At 33.6% G+C, this 23,587-nt stretch overlaps 2 protein-coding genes across 2 annotated transcripts in view; one reads left to right on the forward strand and one right to left on the reverse strand.

Annotated features, from left to right (window-relative positions):
- LOC109546980 (YEATS domain-containing protein 2) overlaps positions 1–5,982 on the forward strand; it is a 10,185-nt gene extending 4,203 nt beyond the window's left edge. The window contains exons 2-8 of the mRNA XM_048661511.1: positions 980–1,670; positions 2,368–2,513; positions 4,026–4,519; positions 4,575–5,012; positions 5,102–5,366; positions 5,422–5,662; positions 5,717–5,982. Of these exons, the coding sequence (XP_048517468.1) occupies positions 980–1,670; positions 2,368–2,513; positions 4,026–4,519; positions 4,575–5,012; positions 5,102–5,366; positions 5,422–5,662; positions 5,717–5,834 (2,393 nt within the window). The 3' untranslated portion in view covers positions 5,835–5,982. The remainder of the gene's footprint in view (positions 1–979; positions 1,671–2,367; positions 2,514–4,025; positions 4,520–4,574; positions 5,013–5,101; positions 5,367–5,421; positions 5,663–5,716) is intronic.
- Positions 5,983–7,712: 1,730 nt separating this feature from the next.
- On the reverse strand, positions 7,713–21,561 carry LOC109546977 (calmodulin). The gene is made up of 4 exons (XM_019918175.2): positions 21,402–21,561; positions 20,832–21,006; positions 12,598–12,840; positions 7,713–8,505 (listed from the first exon to the last, which is right to left on the reverse strand). Exons 1-4 carry the CDS (start codon positions 21,402–21,404, stop codon positions 8,477–8,479), a joined length of 450 nt encoding a protein of 149 aa, XP_019773734.1. The 5' UTR covers positions 21,405–21,561; the 3' UTR covers positions 7,713–8,476.
- Positions 21,562–23,587: the final 2,026 nt, after the last annotated feature.

The following is a 23,587-nucleotide window of genomic DNA, read 5'->3' on the forward strand; positions in this document are numbered from 1 at the left end:
TTTCAAGATGATCTGCAAACCTGCTGGCTTTCTGAGTATTGTTTCTAGCCCAGCTGCCATCTGCATTCCTGATTGGTGCGTTCTGTAGTATCGGATTTTTTAATATCCTAGTGGCTTTCCAGACTGAGTAGTCTCACAACATACACTGCCACGACATATATAGTCACAACCTACATGACAAGGAATACGTAGACAAATCAGAATATATACTACAATATGCAGACGACACTGTATTGATCGCACATGCCAATACCACACATAAGGCCGTAGACAAACTTCAATCACTGGCAAACAAAACAATGACATAGTTTTACAAATGGGGGCTAACACTATACCCTACAAAGAATCGGCTCCTACTGACAAATAATTTTATTAAACCGGACTTTCACACAATTCAAGCACCAAATCAACAGCGTCAATCAGCAATCACTTAAAAAGCAAAACACTTTCGATCGCTGACTTACAAAGACGGAGGGATCAACACAAAGAGAGCCACAAGAATTTACAAAGCGGTCCGCCGACCATTACTTGGCGATCGACACATCATCAAAACAAACGCAACGAAAAAAACCAAACGGTACATACAGACCGCTGAACAAATCGCACTAAGATATGACGACTAGATATGACAGAAATACATTTAAAGACAAAATCGACAAACAACCCCGACAACTGGACCATACTCAATCCCCTTTGTCTTACAAGACAAACCAGGCTATCCCGCTCCCTTTTCCCCACACCAACGTTACTTGAACACTTACAAACACAACTGAACCAACCCGCCAGACATTAAACGGAAAATCTCAATGTATTTTAGGAAAACTACTATAAAATAATTTTTGGTTTTTCTTTTTTATTTAGTACACGACAAACATGTATATAGGTACACATGCAAGGGCAGAAAGGCCGTTAGGCCGATAGCCTTTTTGTAGAAATAAAGATTGTTTATATATATAACATATTTACTGGTGTTATTTAGATAAGAAGCTGACGGAGGAGAAGTTGAAAGCTATCATACAAGAACAGTTCGACAATGAATTGAAATCCAGACAAAAACAATTGGATGAAATTGAGGACAAAGTCTTTAAAGCCCAAAAACTATTGCACGTCCTACGCTATGCCTTAATTTCGTCATACTATAAAAACAAAAGTCTGCAAACTGAATCAACTAATACATCCACTTTTGACTCTACCAATCTACTACTGGGTCAAAATCGCATTCACCCGGCAGTAAAAAAGCTGCTTGGCAACAATACAAATAGTCTGAAAATTTTTGCTGAACGCACCAAAAGAAGAGCAACTATTAATAAGGCGGACTATACTAATGAAACAAAATCGGAAATCAAACGAATTAAATTAGATCCTCACGCGTCTAATGAAACCGATACCAGTACGATAGCAAATAAAATTAAATTGGAACCAAGTAAATCAAAAAATCAGGAAGTGGAACCACTGACTAGCAGAACGAAAGTTCAGCACAAAGTAGTTATAGGAAACATTTCCTATTTCAAGAAATCGTTGGAGCAAAATAACTTAACGCATAAATGGATGGTTTATGTGAAAATCTACAAAAAAACAGAAGGCGAACCAGAAGTTACAGATAGTATAATTAATAAAGTGGTGTTTTACCTGCACCCATCTTATAAGCCTCATGATGTAGTGGATATTAGGTAAGCATTCATTCACGATTTATTAACCATTTGTATTATTTTATGTAGTATTAATTTCATTTGGAAATGAACATTGATTAACTCACAGTCTAATTAGTTTCAACCCAACTTTAATTATATGTAAAAATACAGGTTTTAAGGCGTGTTATCTGCAAGCTCTCTCGGACCTTGTTAAATCTTCACTTTTGTTTAGCTGTAGCATTATTTTTAATATTAATCCAATAGAATTATGCTCATTCAACACTTTGCTATTGCTTATCATATAGGGTGGCCCAAAATTAGGCGAGTTAAATTCCTTCACCAGTGATTCAAAAATGGAGCAAAAGTTTCTGGTTTTTCTGCTTGTATGTCAAGAACTTTTTTAGATGAACAATTCAACTTGTATGCAAAACTAACCAATGGCTATAAGTGCCAAGTTAAATTTTTTAAATGTGTAAGTGGCATAAATTTTGGGGTTCAGTGATATAACTTCTACACTACTAAAGAAAATTGCAATTCTGAATCACTTTTTGGAAGGCCACTCAAAAAATATTCTTTGTTCAAAATCTCTAACCTCAGCTAAAGCTAGACTTACGGAGAATAGTTCGATTTCTATTTCATAATAATTCGGTCATCTTGCAATGATTTAATGCGATTTTAGTTTGAGTAACTCTGTATAACTACTTATCCGTATCTAACTATTTTAATTTTCGTTCAGTAATCCGCCATACCATTTGTCCAGAAGAGGCTGGGGCGAGTTTCCCTTAAGGGTAAAAATTTTTTTCAAGTCTCTAAAAAATAAGCCTGTAGATGTTATTCACCAGCTGAAATTGGATAACACTTTTACCGAGCGACAAACATTAGGTGAGTTACATCGAGCTATTAGCTACAATTATTTAATGCTTTAACCTATTATTTCGTTAATTATTTTATTTTCCTGCCTTTTTTAAACAAAATTTAATACTTTTAATACCATTATTTGGAAATCGATTTTATACTCTCCGGGTTTTATAATTATTTAGAGGCATTTATGTTTTTTTTGTTCATTTCAAAATTGTAGTTAAATAATTAAAATTACCCTTGTGACATTGCGTGTAAAAGTTACTCTATAACTGGCTTTATTGTGATCGTTTGGCTTAGGTTTTTACTCTGTTTGTTTTATTTGCTGGGCATATTTTTGAATGTTTTGAAATAATAATAATAATAATAATAATGCTGCTCAAAAGGGTAACTTCTGTCCCATATAATTTGTATGTTTTTTAAGCATGTTTTTTTGAATTCTTAGATGTAGCATCGCATACGGAAAAAATTAAGACATTTTTTCGATTAGATACAAATGGACTTCATTACAGGGTGACAACAAAAAAATGACCCCCAGCAAAAACTTCATAAAATGTTTCATTTTCGATAAAAACAAAATACAACAACTATTGTGACCACGACATACTCAGTCGGCTTCGCAGTGGCTTCCTTGCGCGTCTCGACAGAACCTCGACTCTGCCGTGCCACAATCTTCTTCTCGCGCCAATCGGTCCCATTCCCGACGCGTCGACCGCTTAAGTGGTTCCAAAGTTTGGTGGCGTGTAGCACAGGACCTGGTCTTCAAAATAAACCACACAATGTATTCCAACGGATTGAGATCTGGCGATTAGGGCGGCCATTCCACCGACGAAAGAAAATTGGGAAAATGGGTCTGGCACCAGTTCTGAGTGGCGCAGTCCTGTTGGATCGTCCAATCCGCATCGCCAGTGCTGTTGTGTCCACGGAAGTACAACGGCTTCGAGGATTTTGACCCCCTGTTCCATGAAAACGAGAGGGGCCTTGCCACTGGACCAAATTCCGGCCCAAATCATAACGATGGTCGATGTGCCGGGGGCCTCCGCGGACTAGCTCCTATCTTCTGCTGATTGTACACTTGTTCAACGGCGAAAGCTTCACATCCGTGACGACGAAGGAGTCGTTTGCATTTTTCAAGCCGTACGCGCTTGTTTTCGTCGGTGAGGAGCTGAACTTTTTGTAGCTTGTAGGGCTTGAGATGGCGCTCCTCTCTGGCTATTTGGCGGATTGATTACCGATTGATACCAGTCTCACGCGACATATTTCTCATGGAAACCCTCGAATTTCCCCTGACACGTTCTCGGACGATCTCCCGGTTCTGGCAGTGAGTTTTCTGCCAATTCTCTTTGGTTTGACATCTTAATAAAGTAACTTAAAACTGTTGTATAAAATTGAAACAGAACATATATGTAGTATTTTTAAGGGGGATCGAATAAAAAAAAACTTTCAAACTTAACAAATATTCATGTTACATTCGCGACAATTTGGTTGCAATTTTTTTATTGTCTCCGGTAAATACTTATATTATATTTATTGCAGGAAATCAGACAACTGTACCCATATTTTTGTACGACGATACCATTCCAACCCCTAAAATGGAGCCTAACGAAAGTAAAATCTTCCAAGAAAGTATTTCTGATATTAGTAATTTTTTCGTGGACGATAATCAGTTATCAAGGTTGAACTTGCATGAACCGATTCTAAATGTCGAACCTTCAACTAGTTATGAACATGACTACTGTTTTGATAACATTGAAATAAAACTAGAGCCACATGAGATCAATGATATTCAAGGACTTCAAAAGGAACTCTCATCGGATCTTCACATAATAAGTGAACCAAGTTGTCTACATGATCATGCTTATAGTATTCCATCACATAAAGAGAACCAAAAAAGCCCTAAAAAGAATAAATCACCAGTAAAGCAAGTTTATAACGAATTGATTTACGGTTTGGGGCCGCACTACTTAGATCGGCCAAGATCTAGGCCTAAAAGCATAAAAACTGTCGCAAACGATTCCACTCCTGAAAAGGTAGGAATATATTTTAATAATTCATACACAACTACTCACTACTTTTATTTTTTAGAATGCAAAATCTGGATTTAAAGTACTAAAGACTGTTACAGGCCAATCTATTCGATTTTTGCCAGAGAGCTTCAACAAAGTTCTTCTAAACAACGGCAATATAGTATCTGTAAAATTGTTAAAGTCCCGCCCATCCAAATCAGGTGAAAACCGGGAGGTTGTTAACTTGGATGCGCAATTTTTCAGCAAAGCAGCTAAATCACATCAGAAAAATCATAGTTCGGTTAGAACAATCGTACGACAGGAACGGCGATTATTAGGTGTGCAACCAATTCATAAATTTAAAAATATGGGGGAAGCGTTGCCTTATTTGTTTAAACGGCTGCCTTTATGGACAACAGAAGCTAACGACTTGGATTATAAGTGTACTTATCCTTTTACCGCATGTTTGGAGAAGGAATTTATGTCATGGAATATAGGGAAAAAATTAGCAGCCGAAGTAAGTAGGTACATAATCATTGCGCAAGGTGATATGTTTTGTTTTATTTTATTGCTGTTATAAATGTTTTTTACTAATTTTTCTTTTAGTGGTCTAGAGCAAAAGCTATCAAACGAATAGTAGCAAGCGAACCTTACAGCGAACATTGGACGACGAAGGCAATTTTTATGTATGGTAGATCGCATGCCTATTCACCTGCAGTGTCGAGTTATAAACTATTTCAAAAGGAATCGCTAGAAAAGCATTTAATCCAAAATTGTTTTCGAGGTAATCGACTTGAAAATGGCGTTGTGTCTGAACCTATAGTTAGTGATGAACATGTAAATGTAACATCTCCAATCAAACCTGTGATAGGTAAGAATGTGAGGAAATTGTATTGATATACACGTAAAAATATTTACTGCTTTAGATCAAGTAGAATTGAATTCTATTGATAGTTGTATAGACTTGTCTGATAAACGACTAACATCCGAATATGCATTTGTAAAAGAAGCTGCGTTAGATGTAGGAGTTATACTTAAGCCAGAGGTATTAACTGAAGGTGTATCAATGAATGCTTCTAAACGGATTATGCTTGAGGCTGTGAAATGTTTCGCTGAGAATCTCATTAGGAGATCTAGAAACAATATGGTATGTCAAAATAATTACAAGTAAGTCCAAACTCCATTTTCAAGTAGCGTAGGCTATAGATTATGTTGTTTCAGACCGGAGACGTCGGAAATCACAATTAATGAAATTCAAGGAGTACTAGAAGAGCGCAGGGAATTTAACTCCATAAAAAAGTTCAAACAAGATAAAAGTGAAATGGACTTTTTTTCATAAACCAGCCAACTGAAAGACTGTACATTAAATCGATTCTTATACTGTTTCTATATTTGGTTGCATTGAAATACTCCATTATTTTGCAAACATTAATATGAAATAGTCCCTGTTATATCAAAGGATTTTTTTAAATAAATTTTACATTAAGTGGTTCGGATATTATTTTTAGCGAAAGGCGAGAAAAATGTTTGCGATTTAGTGGATAAATGGTATACAAACTATATGACAAAAAAATGATCTGAAAAGTTTATGTTTGAACAAATTAAATGTTTATAAATGGGAAACCCAGTTAGGGTCCAGTAATGAAGCGGAAAATTAATAGTTTTGTCTACAGTGCATTTATACATCACAGTGGCGACAATGGTTAGTTCACTTTTGTAATGGTTAAGGACTTGACATGACTAGAACAGCCATTTTGAGGCAAAAATTATTTTAATTACTGTGCAGTTATGCACGTTTAAATTGAGTGTGGTCACCCTTACTGCCTTTTATAGAGTGTCATATTTGCGTCTAGACTAATATGAGTTATGTCAATCTTGCCATTAAGTGCTGACCCTTGGACAATTGACGTGTGTCATATTTGTGTTCTCATAATGAATTAATCACAGACTGAACGGTTGGTCTAGTTTGCGAGCAGTAAAATATTAACAGCTAGTAATAAAAAAGAACAATCATAAGTTTTTGTTAACAGTGAACTTTATAGTATCTGAATAAAATATTTTCAAAAACAAAGTTCTCGGTCATTCATTGTTAACTTTTGACATATTTGATTGTGTAGTATTAAATGAGGTTTAACTTAACTGTTTGAAACAACAGTTAAGAGTGGGCCTTGGAATACTGGGTTGTCTAGGTGTGAATATTTTTGAATTTAAATACTTGATTACAGGTAAAACACGATTTTTAAATTTCACATAACCCAATTTGTAAGAGAAACATTAGGTACATATATTGATATTTCTGTTTTAATACCTGGGATAGTAATCGTTACAAGTGAGTCTATTATAAACTTCCTTAAAAAAACGTAACATTTATAACGAGGAACGAACAAGACTGAAAAGCTAAACTGCATTTCCATTGCTGAGAACAATTCTTATCGAGTGCTGGCATTTTATATAGAAAAACCTAGTCTTTAATGCTGGTTTCTAATTTAATCCCAAAATGTTTTATATCATAGCAATAATCATTTCAAATAAAAAATTGGACTTGAGTCACAGCAGATCGATTTGCCCCATAATGGCGAATGGAAGGACTCTGGTCCTATTGTCGCCACTGGGTTTTATAAAAGCACTGTAGTTTTATCAATTTCAATGTATTATATGGTTTACAAAAAACAATTTCTATAAAAAGCAACTTAATACTTACGACAATTTGAGCCAGGTTCAGTCTTGATTCAAACACTGATACACTTGCATATCAAATGGCACCAATCTACGAGCGAAGCCAGCAATTACTTTTAATCTATTTGACGCAAAGATGTTTAGATGTTAGATTGAAGGAAATGTGACAAATCATTACAGGCGTTATTCGTATATTTTTCAACTGATTCTGTACTACCCAAATTTATAAAGCAGCTTTAGTTAATTGACTGGCTTAATAAAATTATGCGAACAATAGTTGTTGCAAAATACTGTATAACCGTGTTCACTGTAATCAAGCAACTCAAATCAGAACGAAGCAATTAGGTAATTAGCAAACAAAAACTAAAACTGTTAGCAACAAACTCAGCTATCAAACAATGCGTAATTGAAATTTGATTAAAATATATTCGTTCAGAAAATCATAGCTAAAAAATGAAACATTTTTAAGATTGACATTTATTTAAAATAAATATTAACAAATGATCTGTGAAATGGGTGTGATAAGTAACCAAAAGAAAAATATATTACTAGTCACATTTATTTCAAATTTAAACATCTAATAATTTCACATGTAACTTTATAGTTACCTTCCTATTTAGTAGTATGTAAATTAACTTATTACGAATATAAGAATGAAATGGAAATACGTCTTATCTGAAAATACTAAAACAATGTAAAACCTACAATACAGTACATAGGACAAAAAGATAAAGGAGATTTACCTAATTTGACCGAGCTCCTGATTTTTAAATAAAATGTTTCGACTAATAACTAAAAGAGGAATAAAAAATCATACTTCATTTAATTACCAGGAGTATTAAAGGGAAAACCAATAATTTAAATCTGATTAAGGATACATTCTAAATAAGTGCACGTTTACGGGTCACAAAGTATGAAATTTTCTTTTAGTGGTTTACTAATGTTTCCTGTATCCTAACATTAAATAGACTAGGAGCACGTTTTAGAAGTTAATAAGGTTGAGTTTCATACTTTGTGAAAATTTAGTAGTTTTATCTAAAAACGTGTAGTTCAGATTTGCTTACAGTACGAAGAAGTTCGCCCAACAAAATATATTACAAAAATTTACACATAATTAATTTATAAATATTTATTACGTTATTAATTTAAGTATGTCTTGTAAATTAAATAACAGTAAAGTTATTCACATAATGGCCCGAATGCCAATATACAAGCATAAAGTTCAGTTGGTGTGAAAAATGTAGTAGTTTGTTTTACGGGCCGAGACGAAACAATGGAAAGCTGAAATGCAAAATGTTGGCTTCTTCACTTTGACGTCATCATGGTGACAAACTCTGAAACAAAAAATTTTACTGTCAAAGCCTTAGTTTTACAATACAAAATCGAATAAACATTGAACATTCACATCAATTGAAACGCATTAAAAATGGCAGGTAAACTTGAAGTGTGTTTTTAATAACAAATTAACAAACAAGTAGTCTGTATCTGCCACTATTTAATGCGAGCAGAACAACAAAAACAGGAACATTATATCTATATAGTACTGATTCAACAATAATTATTATATATTATTCAAAATACAAAGGCACCAACGAATCGCAACGAAACAGCGACCATTGTTTCATGTGGTTGATAAGTTAGCATACAGTGTTAAAGCAGATTAAAGCGCAGAACACTAAGTGTAAATTCAAATTAAAAAATATCAAAACAATCGAAGCTTCGATAATAATGTGTTTTCAGGATAGTTACTGGTGAAATATTCGCGGTTCGAAAAAATTATGGATAGATTCGTTTGTGTATATGTATGCAGTAGGTACCCAAAAGTGGATATCAATGTAAAACCAAATATGAAGAAACAAAGCAAAACAAAATAGTTCTTGCCGTAGTTGGACCAGTAGCACATTCAAATAAATGTGAATTGAACTGAATATCTCCCATAGAGAATATTGTACTTAATTCGAATGGAAGCAAAGCTATAAGCCAAAAAAAAACATAAGACTCGAGAGTCATTTATTCAGGTCTACAAATCAATATCACGTGCGGTTTTTTGATGAAAAGACAAATAACTTTCGCCCGCATATCAATATTTCATCAAAAACACGATAGCACGATACATACATATGGATTTATCCAAACTCTTTGCTTGTGTCGGTCAGTTCGATACCGTGTCATGGAAAGAATTATAATATCGTATTTATTTGCTTGTTGTGTAAAAATGTTAGCGTATCAACAAAAGTTCTTAAGTTCACCGAAAATGCGAATTATATTTGGGCTGGATCCAAGTTTTAAATAATTTCAGTTTTAATGGTTTTGTATTCGAATAGAAACACGAGCTTGCCATTTTTTTCCTCTTAACACAATCATTAGCCGTTACTTGAAGATATTCACAATAAACAGAAAATGTATTACAAAGTATGAAAGTTTACCACTTTGAATGTTTTCTGGATAGTAAAAGTATCTATTAAAAATTAGATATGAGTTAATATTATTGTCAACTTGTTTGTGTCGCAAAGAGGTAAATAATTCAACGATCACAAAGTGCCACAAACTTCCAGAGTGCTCATTGTACAGCAACAAACCACAACATGAAATCGTGCATATAAGATTAAGATTATTCCGGTTTCCTTTGCGTCACTCCAAGCATTAGAATTTGTTTCGTACCATATCAATTACGATACGCTCGTTCCGGTACGACGAAGTGAATATAATTAAATTACTGAACATATCTTAGAAAATATTCCAGTGATAATTCTAATGTCCGGGCAAAAAATAACAAAAATATTTAGTCACATACAGGTAGAACTTCCAGCTGTTAAAGCTGCAAATAGAAAATATAACATGGGACACCACGATGTGTTTAAACAACATTTAAACTTGAGGGATTTAAATACGCGGTGTGATTTAGAATGGTTCCGATTTAATGATGTTCGTTCTAGTTTTCATGCTAATCGCTGCCATCAAGAAGCAAAACGAGCAAAGCAAGCGCATTCTCAAATATAAAGCAGACTACAAAACTGACCAGCTTGAAGCGCGTGTGACTGTAGTCGAGTACTGAGTGAAAACTATGAGCGATAGAGCTCGGAAATCTGTAAAGAACGAATAGAAACTACCAGTCATACGCTAGCCAAACTCAAATCTAATAAAATAAAATACAAATATCAAATTGTACGTCTAGTACATGTTATACGTGGTGTTTTATTTACATTTTACCATTGTATTTTCAGAACATATTGCAAGATGATTTTCAATGCGCTGCACTCCCAACCAACGGGAGAATAGAAGAAATATTTAAAGCGAGGTGAAAATTCGGAAAACAAAACAATTTAAGCCAACAAAGTCTAGAAAATACGAAAGTTGATAAAATTTAATATTTTAAGATCGTTAAAATTAGAACTAAATCATGTACAGGGTGCAGACTAAAAAACGCATAATAAAATCTGGACAATAGAACAGCGTGTGACTGTCGTGAAATTTCAACATGAAATGCAGTATAAAATCAGGTGCATTGCCAACAAACTTTCATAGATTATGTAGTTGAGCATGTAAAGTAATTTAATTTACAGATGAATCATGTATGATCGGTATTGAACGTTTCATTCAAAAACAAAAAATTACCATATTGGATTAATTTAACAGGAAGTTTAGAAACGACAGGAAATTAATCACCGTACCACACATATAGAAAAATAGTCACCAATTTACACGCGTTTTAAAAATATTACTGATTATAACTTTTCAAATTCTATGTGAGTGTTGAGACATCCATTAACCCTGAACATCACTTGCTCGATTCCTTGCCTTTTCCCAGTACTAAACTAAAAAAACCAAATTGATTATTTTAATAAAATTAAACAGGGGTTGCTGGCTTCGTTCTTTTCTCTGTAAACCCTTTACTTAATTTAGAAATATGATAGCATGACCTTTTTGAAACCGATCAATATGTTTAGGATAGGCTTGTTCTAATTAGACGAAACCCCAGGTTACCTAATACCATAATCAACTTCAATCCAAGGTTGGTATTTATCACCGATTCGTGCGGTACAAAGCACCTTAAATGACACAAGGGTTTCCGATGAAAACTCAATTAATCGTCTCAAAAACCGAAAAACTATTGGCGTAGATATGCAAGGACACACTTGGTATTGGTGCAGATAATGCAAGTGTATAATCATCAATAATTATTGAAGTATGAGGAGTGATGTTTACTTGCAGCAATTCACGTTAATATTTCTTGTAAACAAATCATTTAGAAATTATTATATTGAAAATAAGTTACATTTAGATTTTATTTGCATAAATGCTGTATAGAGTAAAATATTCGGAATGACTAGACTTTTTAAATATATACACTACATGGAACATCCCTAATGAAAATTTATAATACTTCTGCCCATATTTTAGTGAAAGATTGAGCTTTCTCTGCGCATAAATAGAAAACTATAAAAATTTAATAGAAAGGCAAAGGATGTCCAAGTAGTTTTGTTTTCTTTTCTTGATTTTCTACTTCTTTCCTTTGGCTGGTGGTGGAGCTGGCCCGGGTTTCGATTTGGTTGGAGGGCACTTTTTACCTTTTTTCTTCTTTTTATTTTGCAGAAATACTTTTATGTAAAAGTTTCTAAAATCTAATAAAAATATATGCGGACCATATTAAATTAATAGCTTTAATCTGACTCTTGCGGGATAAATCTATAAATTATGTTCAATGATTACTATTATTAGAAAAACCTGATATATTTTTCAAACTACCAGCCGTCAGTATTCATAATATTGCCATAAAAATAACCAACATCAGATAACAAATTGACTGTTTAATACCATGTAATTAATAAATCAAAAATCTAATTAGTCGGTCTAACACAGGATTCAGACAATTTTTTGTAAGGTTATAACGCATACAAATATATCCAGGATTTCAAAAGATGATTGCGAGGCAGTGGACACTAAATTGAGAGCACAAAACAATAATTTAAACGGTTACTGTATTTTTTCACTCCGATAAAATGTTTTTTGATCCGTTATTATATTCGACACAAAATTTGCAATGAAACAGTCGCGTTAATTGAATAAACGTTTTATGCAGGTCTTAAAATGGATTCAATCAAAAGTAACGGAATAAAAGTTAACAATACATCAATAATATTATAAACCTTATTATGGTAGCACACTTGAATAAACCGTAAAAGAACTATCAACACGTGTAAGTGGTAAAAATCAATAGTGATTTTCCACACAAAAAAACGACTCAATAGTACAGTACTGCAGACACCAAGACAAATGATCTCTTAAATCAAAGATATTAAATAGCAAACTCTTAAAACCAGCCTTTTTCTGTAGGAAATAAAGATTATTTATATATATATATATAAAACCAGGACGAGTTATATTTTTAAAACTTTGCAAGTTACTATTGTTGTTAGTAGTCTTACCTTCATAATTGACCTGACCGTCACCATCAATGTCCGCCTCCCTGATCATCTCATCTACTTCCTCATCAGTGAGTTTTTCTCCAAGGTTGGTCATTACGTGACGAAGTTCCGCCGCCGAAATAAAACCGTTACCATCCTTGTCGAATACACGGAATGCTTCACGGATTTCCTCCTCACTATCAGTGTCTTTCATTTTACGCGCCATCATCGTGAGGAATTCAGGAAAGTCGATCGTGCCATTACCTTTAAAAAAATATAAAAATTCAATCAGCAACAAAGCGTACAATTTCTGGACAAATCAATTTGTCAGTTCAATGGTTGATGTTATTAAGAAGGGTCATTAAATTTGCCTAATTATGGTTCCAATTAGAGGAAAATGCGTTGTAAAGTGAGTCATTTTTGTTGTAGATGCAATTACAGAGAATGGGCTTATCCGTGGCAACAGGAAGAGAATGCTCCGCTTCACTGAAGTGGAGAAAATGGATGAATTTAGAGAGGCTAGGACATTTTCCAATAGGTGCAGCCAACAAAAATGAAAAAAACTGCAGCTTTGTATTTATACCTATTTTTGTTCCCCCAAAAAAATTATGTTTCTATAATTTGTACTATAAATAGACATTTTGGTTGATAAAACGCCTAGTTATTTTGGGCAATTCAATTAATTTAATTGATATAGATTCTCACCTATGTTTACTACGTGAATCTACAGTGATTCATGAATAACTAAGTGTATGACATTTTATTTTAAGTATTGCATGCAATATGGTAAGGCTGGCTCACATGCTGGACAAACGCCAGACTCTACTATAATATCTGTTGTAGCTATTTTTTTTCAATAATTGGGATATTTCGTCTAAAACTGAAATAAACATAAACTTAACGATGCCACTTTGTGTATTCCCAATTGGATACTGAAGCCAGTAGAAATTTAGGAAAATAACGACTCGATCTTTTGTCAACTGCTGGTTTGCTAATGTTCACTTCGTGACTGATAATCATTAATTAACTACGATTACCTACTGTTAAATCCGATAACGTCATATCTAATATTTGTGACTAAAACTCTTGTATTCGTATGACAAACGGTTTAAATTACAATAGTTACCCACACAATTTAAACATAAATTTGAATAAATCTTCATATGATTATTCGCTCTCATTCAGTGGATTTATATTCAATGTAAACCTCATTTATCAAAAGTTAGGCGCGACCAATATTTGAGACGTGAGCTTTTCGGGCTTTTCGGCCGTAACAGAAAATAATTTCTCGGACGTTTTACATGCACGAGTAGTTTGCATCTTCAGAGGTGTTTTGGGCGATAGCTAACATACATATTCGAGCGAAACACTTGAGGATGCAACGTACCCAACATTAAAAATTCGTTCGTAACATATTATCGGTACCTAAATAAAACCTTTAGGTAAAAAGTATGTGGGTTTTTAAATGTTGTTTTCCCCATTTACAACATTCGAAATATCCTTTTTTCCACGAAATCGAAGTAATGATTGGAAAGTTTGTTTAGTCACCAAACTATAAGTTCAAGTGGTTTAAATTCCATACAAATTGTTAATCGTTATTTGCCTCGCAGTCACATTTGCTCTGCCTAAACAATATCCTAATACATTAAATTCAATGAACAAATATGCGGGATTAAACCTATACACGTTTCTGAAAGAGACGAGCCTCTCGCGATTATCACATTTACTATTTGTATTTAACACTGTATTTGTATTTAACACCACACGCAAATGCGGATCGTTAACTGTTATTAAAACCGCGATAATTCTGATGCGTCAATGAACCAGTGAAGATTGCGTCAATTATCATTGTTTCGTCAATATGCTTTGATGGAAAGCGGTAATATTGTTTTTAATACTTTAATAGTAAAGTTAACGCAAACTCTGCCAACAACAAAAAGAAACATTCGAGATGTTTTATTAAAAAAATACGTTGCGTTTTAATTCCGCTAACTATTTTAAGCACCATTAAAAATATTAGAAACATTTTATTTATTATAAAAAAAACTGAAAACGCTCTACCCCTGGTCAATTCGAAAATACATTTACCAAAGATCAAAAATAAAAGTTACTCAATAAAAAAAAGCTCCAACCGTTCCAACATAATTTTTGTATGAAAACCATGTGTTCATTACACAAATACCAGGCGCGGCCTTGAATAAACGCCGTTTCAGTGTATATACCACAATACAAATTTATTTGTATTAACAATATTATTCCCAGTGTTAAGAACACTAAACTGTATTTAGTTTATTATTATTTTAAGCTTAGGTTATTAAGCTGGCTAATGTCTGTTGTGATGCTAGGAACACCTATCTTTCATTACGAGGTATGTATAATAACAATTATTTACATCCGATTATAACAGCTACTCATTTTTATTTCGACAGCTTCGAGAATAACGTTGGCCATAGAGAAACAGTGTATTTTTGAATAAAATCCCCCATATTTTCCCGTTTTGTATTGCACCGAGTGATTGAAGATTGACTCTCTAATTTTACTTTGAGTTGTTCGCTCTATTTATTCAGGAGACTCTTTGCCACTTTAAATAATCTTCGTCACTTCTTAACTTCAATTACCATGATCTTAAATATGACGGTAAATCAACATAGACGTGATTGTAAAAAATCGTAAAATTGAAAGATTAAACCATACTGAGCGTTGTGAATATTCAATATACACGAATGATGGATAGAGGTTCGAAAAAGCACGCAGTCGGTTTATTAAAAAAACAGCCCCATCAGAATTTATTAAAGGAAACCAAAGGCTATAGAAGTAATAATCCAAATCACGCAAAAGCGCGTACCATTCACGTCACGTCCAAGACACGTCTGTGGTTATCGATTTCGAAGAGTTTTGGAGCAGGAAAACTCAGCGAAAAGTTATTTGCGTGCCCTAGAAAATTATCCATGTGAGGGCAATTAAGTGCCTAAAGATATTCTTATCTCGGTATTACCCTGCCAAGACGTCAGAAACAAGAATAATTGTAATTATGCGTGTTAAAATCTACAGTTGAAGATCGACTTTAGGGCTTCAGCTTTGTTGCTGGGTGTAAAAAATCACCACAAATAGATAATCGGTGTTTCGATATAAACCTAACAGAACAGCAAATAACGATAACGACCCTGTTAATTTGAATATACCGACATAGCGTTTAGGTAAACCGTACAGTCCGTATCCATAAAGTGACATAACACTAAATATATGATAAATGAGTTGCTACAATGCTAAGTAGGGAATGGATGATAAAATAATCGATGCATTGCGGGCAAGACCGTACTTTCAGGAAATAGGTTCATTTAATTACTTTACATTTATATACACTGAAAAAGTGAAAACCCGTAACTGATTATCATACTATATCATTACTAACAATACATAAATAAAACTTTTTTCGAAATAATACTTCAGCATTAATGAACCAAACAATGATATATAAAATCCTATATAATAAAACATTGTGCGATAACCTTAACCAAATGCGATAAAGTATGATAAATGGATTATATGAATGAAAAATTCATAAAAATCAATTTTCCAGGCACCCTATTTTCGACCGGTAATTACTATGTACTTTACTACTCTAATGCCTAAGTCTAGCTTTGGCACAGAATCGATATTTTTAGAATTGTTACCTATTTACATTTCAGAGACACAATGTTTGGATATTTCGGTTACGCTGACTCGCGCGTTCAGGGAGAGCTGCTATGAATTGTTTATTGGATGTTCATTTGTATCTATACACGTGATAAATTTCAAGAAATCTGTCCTAATTACGATTGGTCTTACTTTACTTAATTAACACAGCCAACCTCACATCTGGTCACCACAGTCTGGAAGATTGATTTCGATAATACTGACAAAATGTTCTATTGTATGTTCATTTCTAGATAAGTGGATGATAATAAGGGCAATTTTCCTTCTAGTACTGCGATTATTAAATTGCCTTCAACTAAATAATGTTAACACAAATTTTTATTAAGCGAACACATTTCACAGTATTCTGTTGAAATACTCAGCTATATAAAATTATATGAGAATAAGTATTATTTTTTATAAATTACCAACAAACAAACAATACTAATCTAAAAGCAGGTCTGTGACCCGTTTAATATTGAATTATAAATTATTTTTTCTATAATTAATTAATACAAGGCCAAATTTAGGATATAGCATACTTTAGTACCTCATTGAAATGTTTCGTTATCGATCGCTTTAATAAATTAGCAGGGCGTTTATCTGAACACGAAATTAAATTAAAATTGCTATAGTATTTTATATCAAATACAATTTTTTTGCCTCCTATCCTGCAATGTCCGTTGCAGTTACTTGATTTTCGAAATAAGCTGAATAAAATGTATGCAACTCAGACAAAAGAAAACTTGCTTAAATTTTATCCATTTTTCGGATGTTTCAACTCATAAACATAATTTTATATCTATATTAAATACATTCAAATCCGACCTCATTTTCCGGAACTTCATCTTATCTTCTATCACTAGAGTTTGAATTGCGAGAAAACTAGTTTCAAAAGTAATTATCTACTAGATAACTCTAAGCATGAAGACTCGTTAATACCACACCCAGTTTCAATATTCCTTAGCCCTTGATTACACGTCACAGCATGTGGCGTAAATTTCAATTGACGTCATCTCCCATATTAACTTTTATTATCTATACAATAGGACAAAACTGTGAAAATCATAAAAGATGCCTTTATCTATATCAGTGTCAAGATAATGTATTTACAACTTGTTCAACTATTATATATTAGAACGACTTCTAGCATTTGAGTCATTGTAATTATGGTTTTTCTTTTTGCTGAAAAATTCCCTTAATTCTGTTTTTGGATCTATTTCTTGCCCGCTTGAACTTAAAGCTAAAATATGCAGTTATATATAGTTATATGCAAAGTTTTACAATTTGATAATTTATCATATGTGAGTACTTTGCAAACAGTATATAATGCACTTTTATCGTTCTAAAGATAAATGTAGTCAAGTGCTTAATTTAAATGAATAGATAAATCCCCGAGCAACCGACGTATTTAATCAACAACTGTTTAACGGTATAAAGGCAAAATAAGGCGTGTTTTCTGACCGTTAATTTCGAATTAAGTTAGCGCTGGGTAACGCTTGTTCAACGCAATTTTCTTTCCGGATGTTCTTTTTATTATGAATTATTTTGACTTTTCAATATGTATACAGTGTCCCATTATAATGGAACTAAAGCCATTTTTGCTATTATTGACCATGCAAAAATCCATTAAATGGGAAATTGTCGAGGTTCTTTTTTTGGTGGGACTAAAGAAAAACTGAAATAAGTTGTAAAAATAAATATATTAATTTTTTTTGTTGCAATATAATTGTTCTCTTGCTTAATTGCAATTATCTAAAAATCAACCAGACCTTCATAAAATTCAATAAAACTTTCCCAATTTATGTGTTCCTTCTCCAATAATCATGCTGCTGGACATTGTATCAAAAATTTAATCATCACCTAAACATGTATGTTCTTCTAACTGAACGTTCTATGAAACAAACAATAGCACACCTCGATCTGTGCCTGAATAAAAATTTCATTTGCAAAAACATCAATTATTATTATAAGCTGGCAGTCTAAAAAACATCATAAATTTTGAATGCTTAGTGATAACTGAAATAATACTCGGGAATTAAAAATATTTGCGTGCACAATAAGAGTGGTGTTAATGTACAGTCGATATATTAGGGTCCAAAGTAATTTGTCTATCTACTAATTACTTTTATCCACCCACTACTTTAGGAAAAACAAAAAAAGATAATTAGTACTATTTAGGAAAATAACCCAATACTTGTTTGAACACATATCTTTGTTCCTCCAGCAATGTTAAGCATACAATGTCATTTGTTGAAAACCACAGACTAACCAGACAGTTTTGGAGATTTGGGCTGGTAAAAAGTGAATGTAGAAAACTTTTTGCCAACATGGTGTTCTTTATTACTGTTTCAATATTTCAATTTATAAAGATAATTGAATTAAATAAAGCTGATAAAAAAATAAAGCGGATTCTCTGGATGCGGAATTACTATGATCCATTAAAATTAAGTTTACCGCAAAACTTTTGGCATCTTTTTGGACGTCGACCATTGATTAGGTTATTTAGCAGGTAAATCAGATAATAGAAAATACAAATGGGAAAAAATGAAAATTCAATAAAAAGCGAGATTGACTCAATTCTTTCATCCAGTCAAATAAAAATGGATTTACAACTCTTACGTTCAAAATTTGAATTCTCAGTTATTTAGGTTTGCGCCAGCTTGGTAACAATCTGTTTATTATATATTATTATAGTTAAAATATTTACTAATGACACTTCTTAGTGATGTTTTACGTGGAAATGCAGTTTTCAACCGCTTTTCACTCACTGAAATTTACTACTTTTTATATCCTGATGCATAATCCGCGTTTTGAAAGAAATAACTGCTAAACATAGTTAAAAACAATACACACAGTAACAACCAAAACTAACTGAAATATCTAAAAAATGTGTAAGAAAAATCAAGAACAAACTATCGATAGAAAACGGTAATTGGTAAGATTAGGGTCTCTTGTCGCTGTTGGCTCACGATAATAAACGAGTACTCACATTGTATGTAAAATACCATTTTCGACCAGAATTACAATGTTTTGTTTCAAAAAATATGCTTAACAAAACAATAGGAATATACAAAACAAACGCATTGAAGGAATTTTTGGCTGTAATGTTCCCACGTCTATATCCATGTTTTTCTAAGACTCATCTTGTAGCTATTTATTTTGTCTAATTGGGATTAGGATGTGTTAGTTTAGGTAAGTATAGTTAAATCGCCAGTAGTTTTAATAATTTAAATCAAATGGCTCCACCTGTCGCAAATGTAATCTGTCACCTGAGCAAATTCCTTTTCCTTAACCCGTTTCACACTTTATTTACTACATTTCCTTTCATTGTTTTCTTATTTGCCTGGGTCTTTTCAAACATACGGCATTTTTTTCACTTCCACATGCACCATCTTCATGTCATCATGTCTTATGCTGGCAGTTGCCTACATCTGGCAAGTCTTTACTTTTTGTTAGCTATATTTGTGTAGATTTGCTATTTTGTTGGAGGCCTCAATGCCCGTTGCGAAGTAGAAGCAGCTGTTATTGACGGCACAAGCCCTTGATCTTAACAACGACTCGAAAAACAGTCAAGCAATGCTAACCAAAACCAAAAAAACTAACTCAAATAACTCCAATATGTTTAGGAAAAAAGCAAGTACAAAAGAAAAAAAGTTTCGTAATTCGTCGCAGTGTAGACAGTGTCATGGCGTCCTTTGTTACTTATGGAGAAGTAGTGGATTTCAATGAGTAAAAATGGGTCGAAAACCGTGTCCAAAAAAAATCAGCTAGGAGAAGTTGTTGGTAAAACATTATCTACTAGGCTAGCATAATTTTAACTTCGAAAATGGCCAGGGTATAGACTAGAAAATGAGCAACAAATAATTTTTTTGTTTAGCTAACTTCTGTTATACACATTTCTGTGCGACACTATGGATCTACTTGTATATTAGTAAATAACTGAAAATTACCAAAAATTATTTGTCCAACATCTACAGGATTCAATTACAGTAACATAAAGCGTTTGTGTAATTTGGCAGCACTGCGCCAAGTCTAGCTTAAATACCGTGATTTTGGTCAAATTTGTGAAGTGTTTCCTGAACGATTAAAAAAAACAACAACTCTGAATGAAAGGTAGGCTTACTCCTGGGTGTTAAGGAAAATAGACTCGAATTACTTATATTGATCTAATGGAATTGATAATTAAGGAAGACCTTGTACACCCCAAACCAAGCTTTTACCTTCTGTAGGTATGGGAAAATCCAACAAATTCAACTTGATCTTTAAGCAATGTAGATGAGATTATTTAAAAGGAAGTTATTAAGCTGTGAGATAAGAAGTACTAACTGATGATTAAGGATTGAAAAATAACTTCGATAACATCAATTCTATTGGCCAAGTAAAACAATTAAACTAGAATCAGGAAAAGTCCCGAAACTTTGACCTAATTAGCCTTCAAATCTCAAACCGTGCAGTTAATACGGAATTTGCCTACAGGAAATTAGAATCACTGACACGCAAGTTATGCAAATTTTCTAATTAAACGCCCGATAATTAAACGGATCGATTCAATAATAAAAGCCATAAAAATCACTTACCATCTGCATCTACCTCGTTAATCATGTCCTGCAATTCTGCTTCAGTTGGATTTTGCCCTAACGATCTCATTACAGTGCCTAATTCTTTGGTAGTAATTGTGCCATCTCCATCTTTGTCAAACAGAGAAAAGGCTTCTTTGAATTCGGCAATTTGCTCCTCTGTGAGTTGGTCAGCCTAGAAACGAACAATTGAGGCTAAATTGGGCCATAAAACTGATAAAGGCGACTTTTAATAACAGTTTTACGCAAAAGTAAACACCCTACTCCTACGTAACGTAAGTGCAACAGATCAATATAGTAACGGTTTTTCGCGAATTCAACAAAATTAACGGACATTTTCATTATGATTTCGTGTAGTTCAAGTGGTTTTTAGTGTGTCGAATTGGAGAAAGCTGAAAAAGACCCGCAATGCGGCAAACTTTTCAACCGGTTATATTTGTGTATCCGTAAATTTTGACAGCTATTTACTAACAGTTTTTGCCGAATTTCGGGGAAAATACAAGAACCGATGCGAAATGAGTTTAATCAAGGGGGTTTTTACCACTAAGATGACCGAAAATATGCACTCACCATTATGATTTTTTAAGATTACACTAAAACGAAATAATATCGACGCAAAGTCTCGCTGATGACAACGCTTTCCCGTCAAAAGCACTAGCCAACTGTTTCGTTTTCTCGTTTTGTTTAGGCCAGCGAAAGGGGAGGGAGAACGGCGCAGCGTACACTACCGCCAAAGCGCAATAGCGCGGCTACGACATAAACCAGTAAATATTCCTACGCAAAATTGAAAAATTTGATATAAATTCTGGGGCCTTTTTGGATTGAGATTATACTAACGGCTGCCGAATTACCTGCCCACAACAAAACAGGCAAAAGCTTGCGGGATTGAGGCGAATAATGCTTTTAAAAAGCGGCCCTTCTTTTTCCTGCGGAATGTGTCAAAAGTTTGAATGTCGGGCGCGGCTTGTTTACAACGTCCTCTTGAGGCAGCGGAGCGTTCCGATTGGCGCAGAGCTACCTGCAATGCGTCAAGCAGGCAGCGGGTCATACATTGCACGCGGTGCGTGACGTTTACACAGCGTCGCGACGCTAGGTTGGACGACGTCGAACGCGGTTCTGCTGACTTTGTGCGGGTGCGGTAACAAGAACTGAGCATGCACTTTTGCAGGCGCCGAAACGCGCTACTAAACCGAACTGGGTAATATCTAATTTGGGTTGAATAATTAAAAAATTGCCTGCTGTGACCACTCCCATCCCGCAGTTTAGTCAACGCCAAATTATTTTTTCAATTATTTATATAGCTACAGGAAGGATCAAGCGTGTTAAATGAGCACATTATTACCGTAAATATGTTGTGTAAACAGAAATTTGTCAACCTCAAATAAATCAAAATAGATTCTGTAAACATTTACGGGTTTTTGAGCCTTTTTTTTAAATTCAACTTGTAGGCCGGCGGTGCTTTAATTTTTAAAGCTTTTTTAATTTTATAGTTTTATTTTTTAATTATGTATTTTAACTTTAATATAACAAGCACACTTCTCCCCGATTTATTGGCCAATTAAGTGGGCCACGTATTGAAGGTCATTTTCGCGGCCAAGACTTGGCCATTGACTTTACACTTGGATATTGTTTTCACAATAAATTGGTGCAATTTCAGTAAACACAACACAAATTTCAAATTTGAGTTATGTTGTTTTGTATGGGTAACGACGTGTAGATCATATAGCACATGAGTAAAGAGTCAGATTTTTTGCTTATGCCCCTAAAGAAGCGACTAATTTTCTTTATTAATTTCCTAAACTTATTGCATACAACACAGATTTTCAACTTCTGAAACACATTAAAAAGGCAAAAATATCTTAGACCCTAATTCCTCACATACAAGATCGTCATTGCACAGTTAGCAAACAACCAATATTGGTTGTTTGCCTACTACCTATATACCTACCTAACGCCAATAATTCCCAGAAATCATTGGTAATTAGCAATTATTTCCAAAATGCTCTGTCCGCAATAAATCGTACGATTTATCGATCGCAGCCCGATGTTACCACAGGAGAATTACAGTATGGTCGATGGAATAGGCGAAATTTTAAAATTGAAGGACAGTTATATACCGAAGCCATGTGTGGAGCAAAAGAACTAAGACATTTTCATTGATGGTCACACTTCTGGTTATACCGGAAGTGTAGGTATCAACTTGCTTATTTTAAATTTTGGTACAAAATTACAGTTGCAGGCACTCGAATCATTATTAATTTTTCCTATAAGGAAATATGTGTTAATTATTTAATTTGAGTTGCATTCCTTATTGGAAAATACTGACTTTTATACAGTTTTGAAAACCACTTTGTAACTATTGAAACAAAGTGTTAAAAAAAATTCGTTTCAAAGTGAAACTGAGAAAACCCCCAAAAATCAATTTTATTAAATGGAAACATCCAGTTTTGATAATTTTATCTTATTTAGTATTAAAAGAAAATAAGTTTGAGTAAGTTATAATAATCAATGTTTGCATGAAATTTACAGTATAACTATTATATTGTAAAGGTGAAAATTTTAACAATGGTTAGGTCACATCTCTTTAATGTTGGAGGTGGACACTGATTGTGACAAGTTTTAGTTCATATTAAGTAATGACCTTGTTATTCCTCCACCATTATGAGCTTTTTAGCAGTATTGTTTGGTCAAAATAATATACTCATTCACTTAAAGCAACTTGCTTTTAGTATCTATTCATATATATATATAAAGAG

The sequence above is a fragment of the Dendroctonus ponderosae genome, unplaced genomic scaffold (genome assembly GCF_020466585.1).
Source record: "Dendroctonus ponderosae isolate FM_Combo_2020 unplaced genomic scaffold, Dpon_F_20191213v2 Dpon_F_20191213_1, whole genome shotgun sequence".
In the NCBI taxonomy this organism is placed as follows: Eukaryota; Metazoa; Arthropoda; class Insecta; order Coleoptera; family Curculionidae; genus Dendroctonus; species Dendroctonus ponderosae.

Bases quoted from the DNA above. Each gene is read 5' to 3' on its own strand.
- LOC109546977 (XM_019918175.2), bottom strand. The intron at 12,841-20,831 runs GTAAGTGATTTT...ATTTTTTTAAAG, and splicing joins TAACGAGGTAGATGCAGATG to GTAATGGCACGATCGACTTT. The intron at 8,506-12,597 runs GTAAGACTACTA...TTTTTGTTTCAG, and splicing joins CGGTCAGGTCAATTATGAAG to AGTTTGTCACCATGATGACG.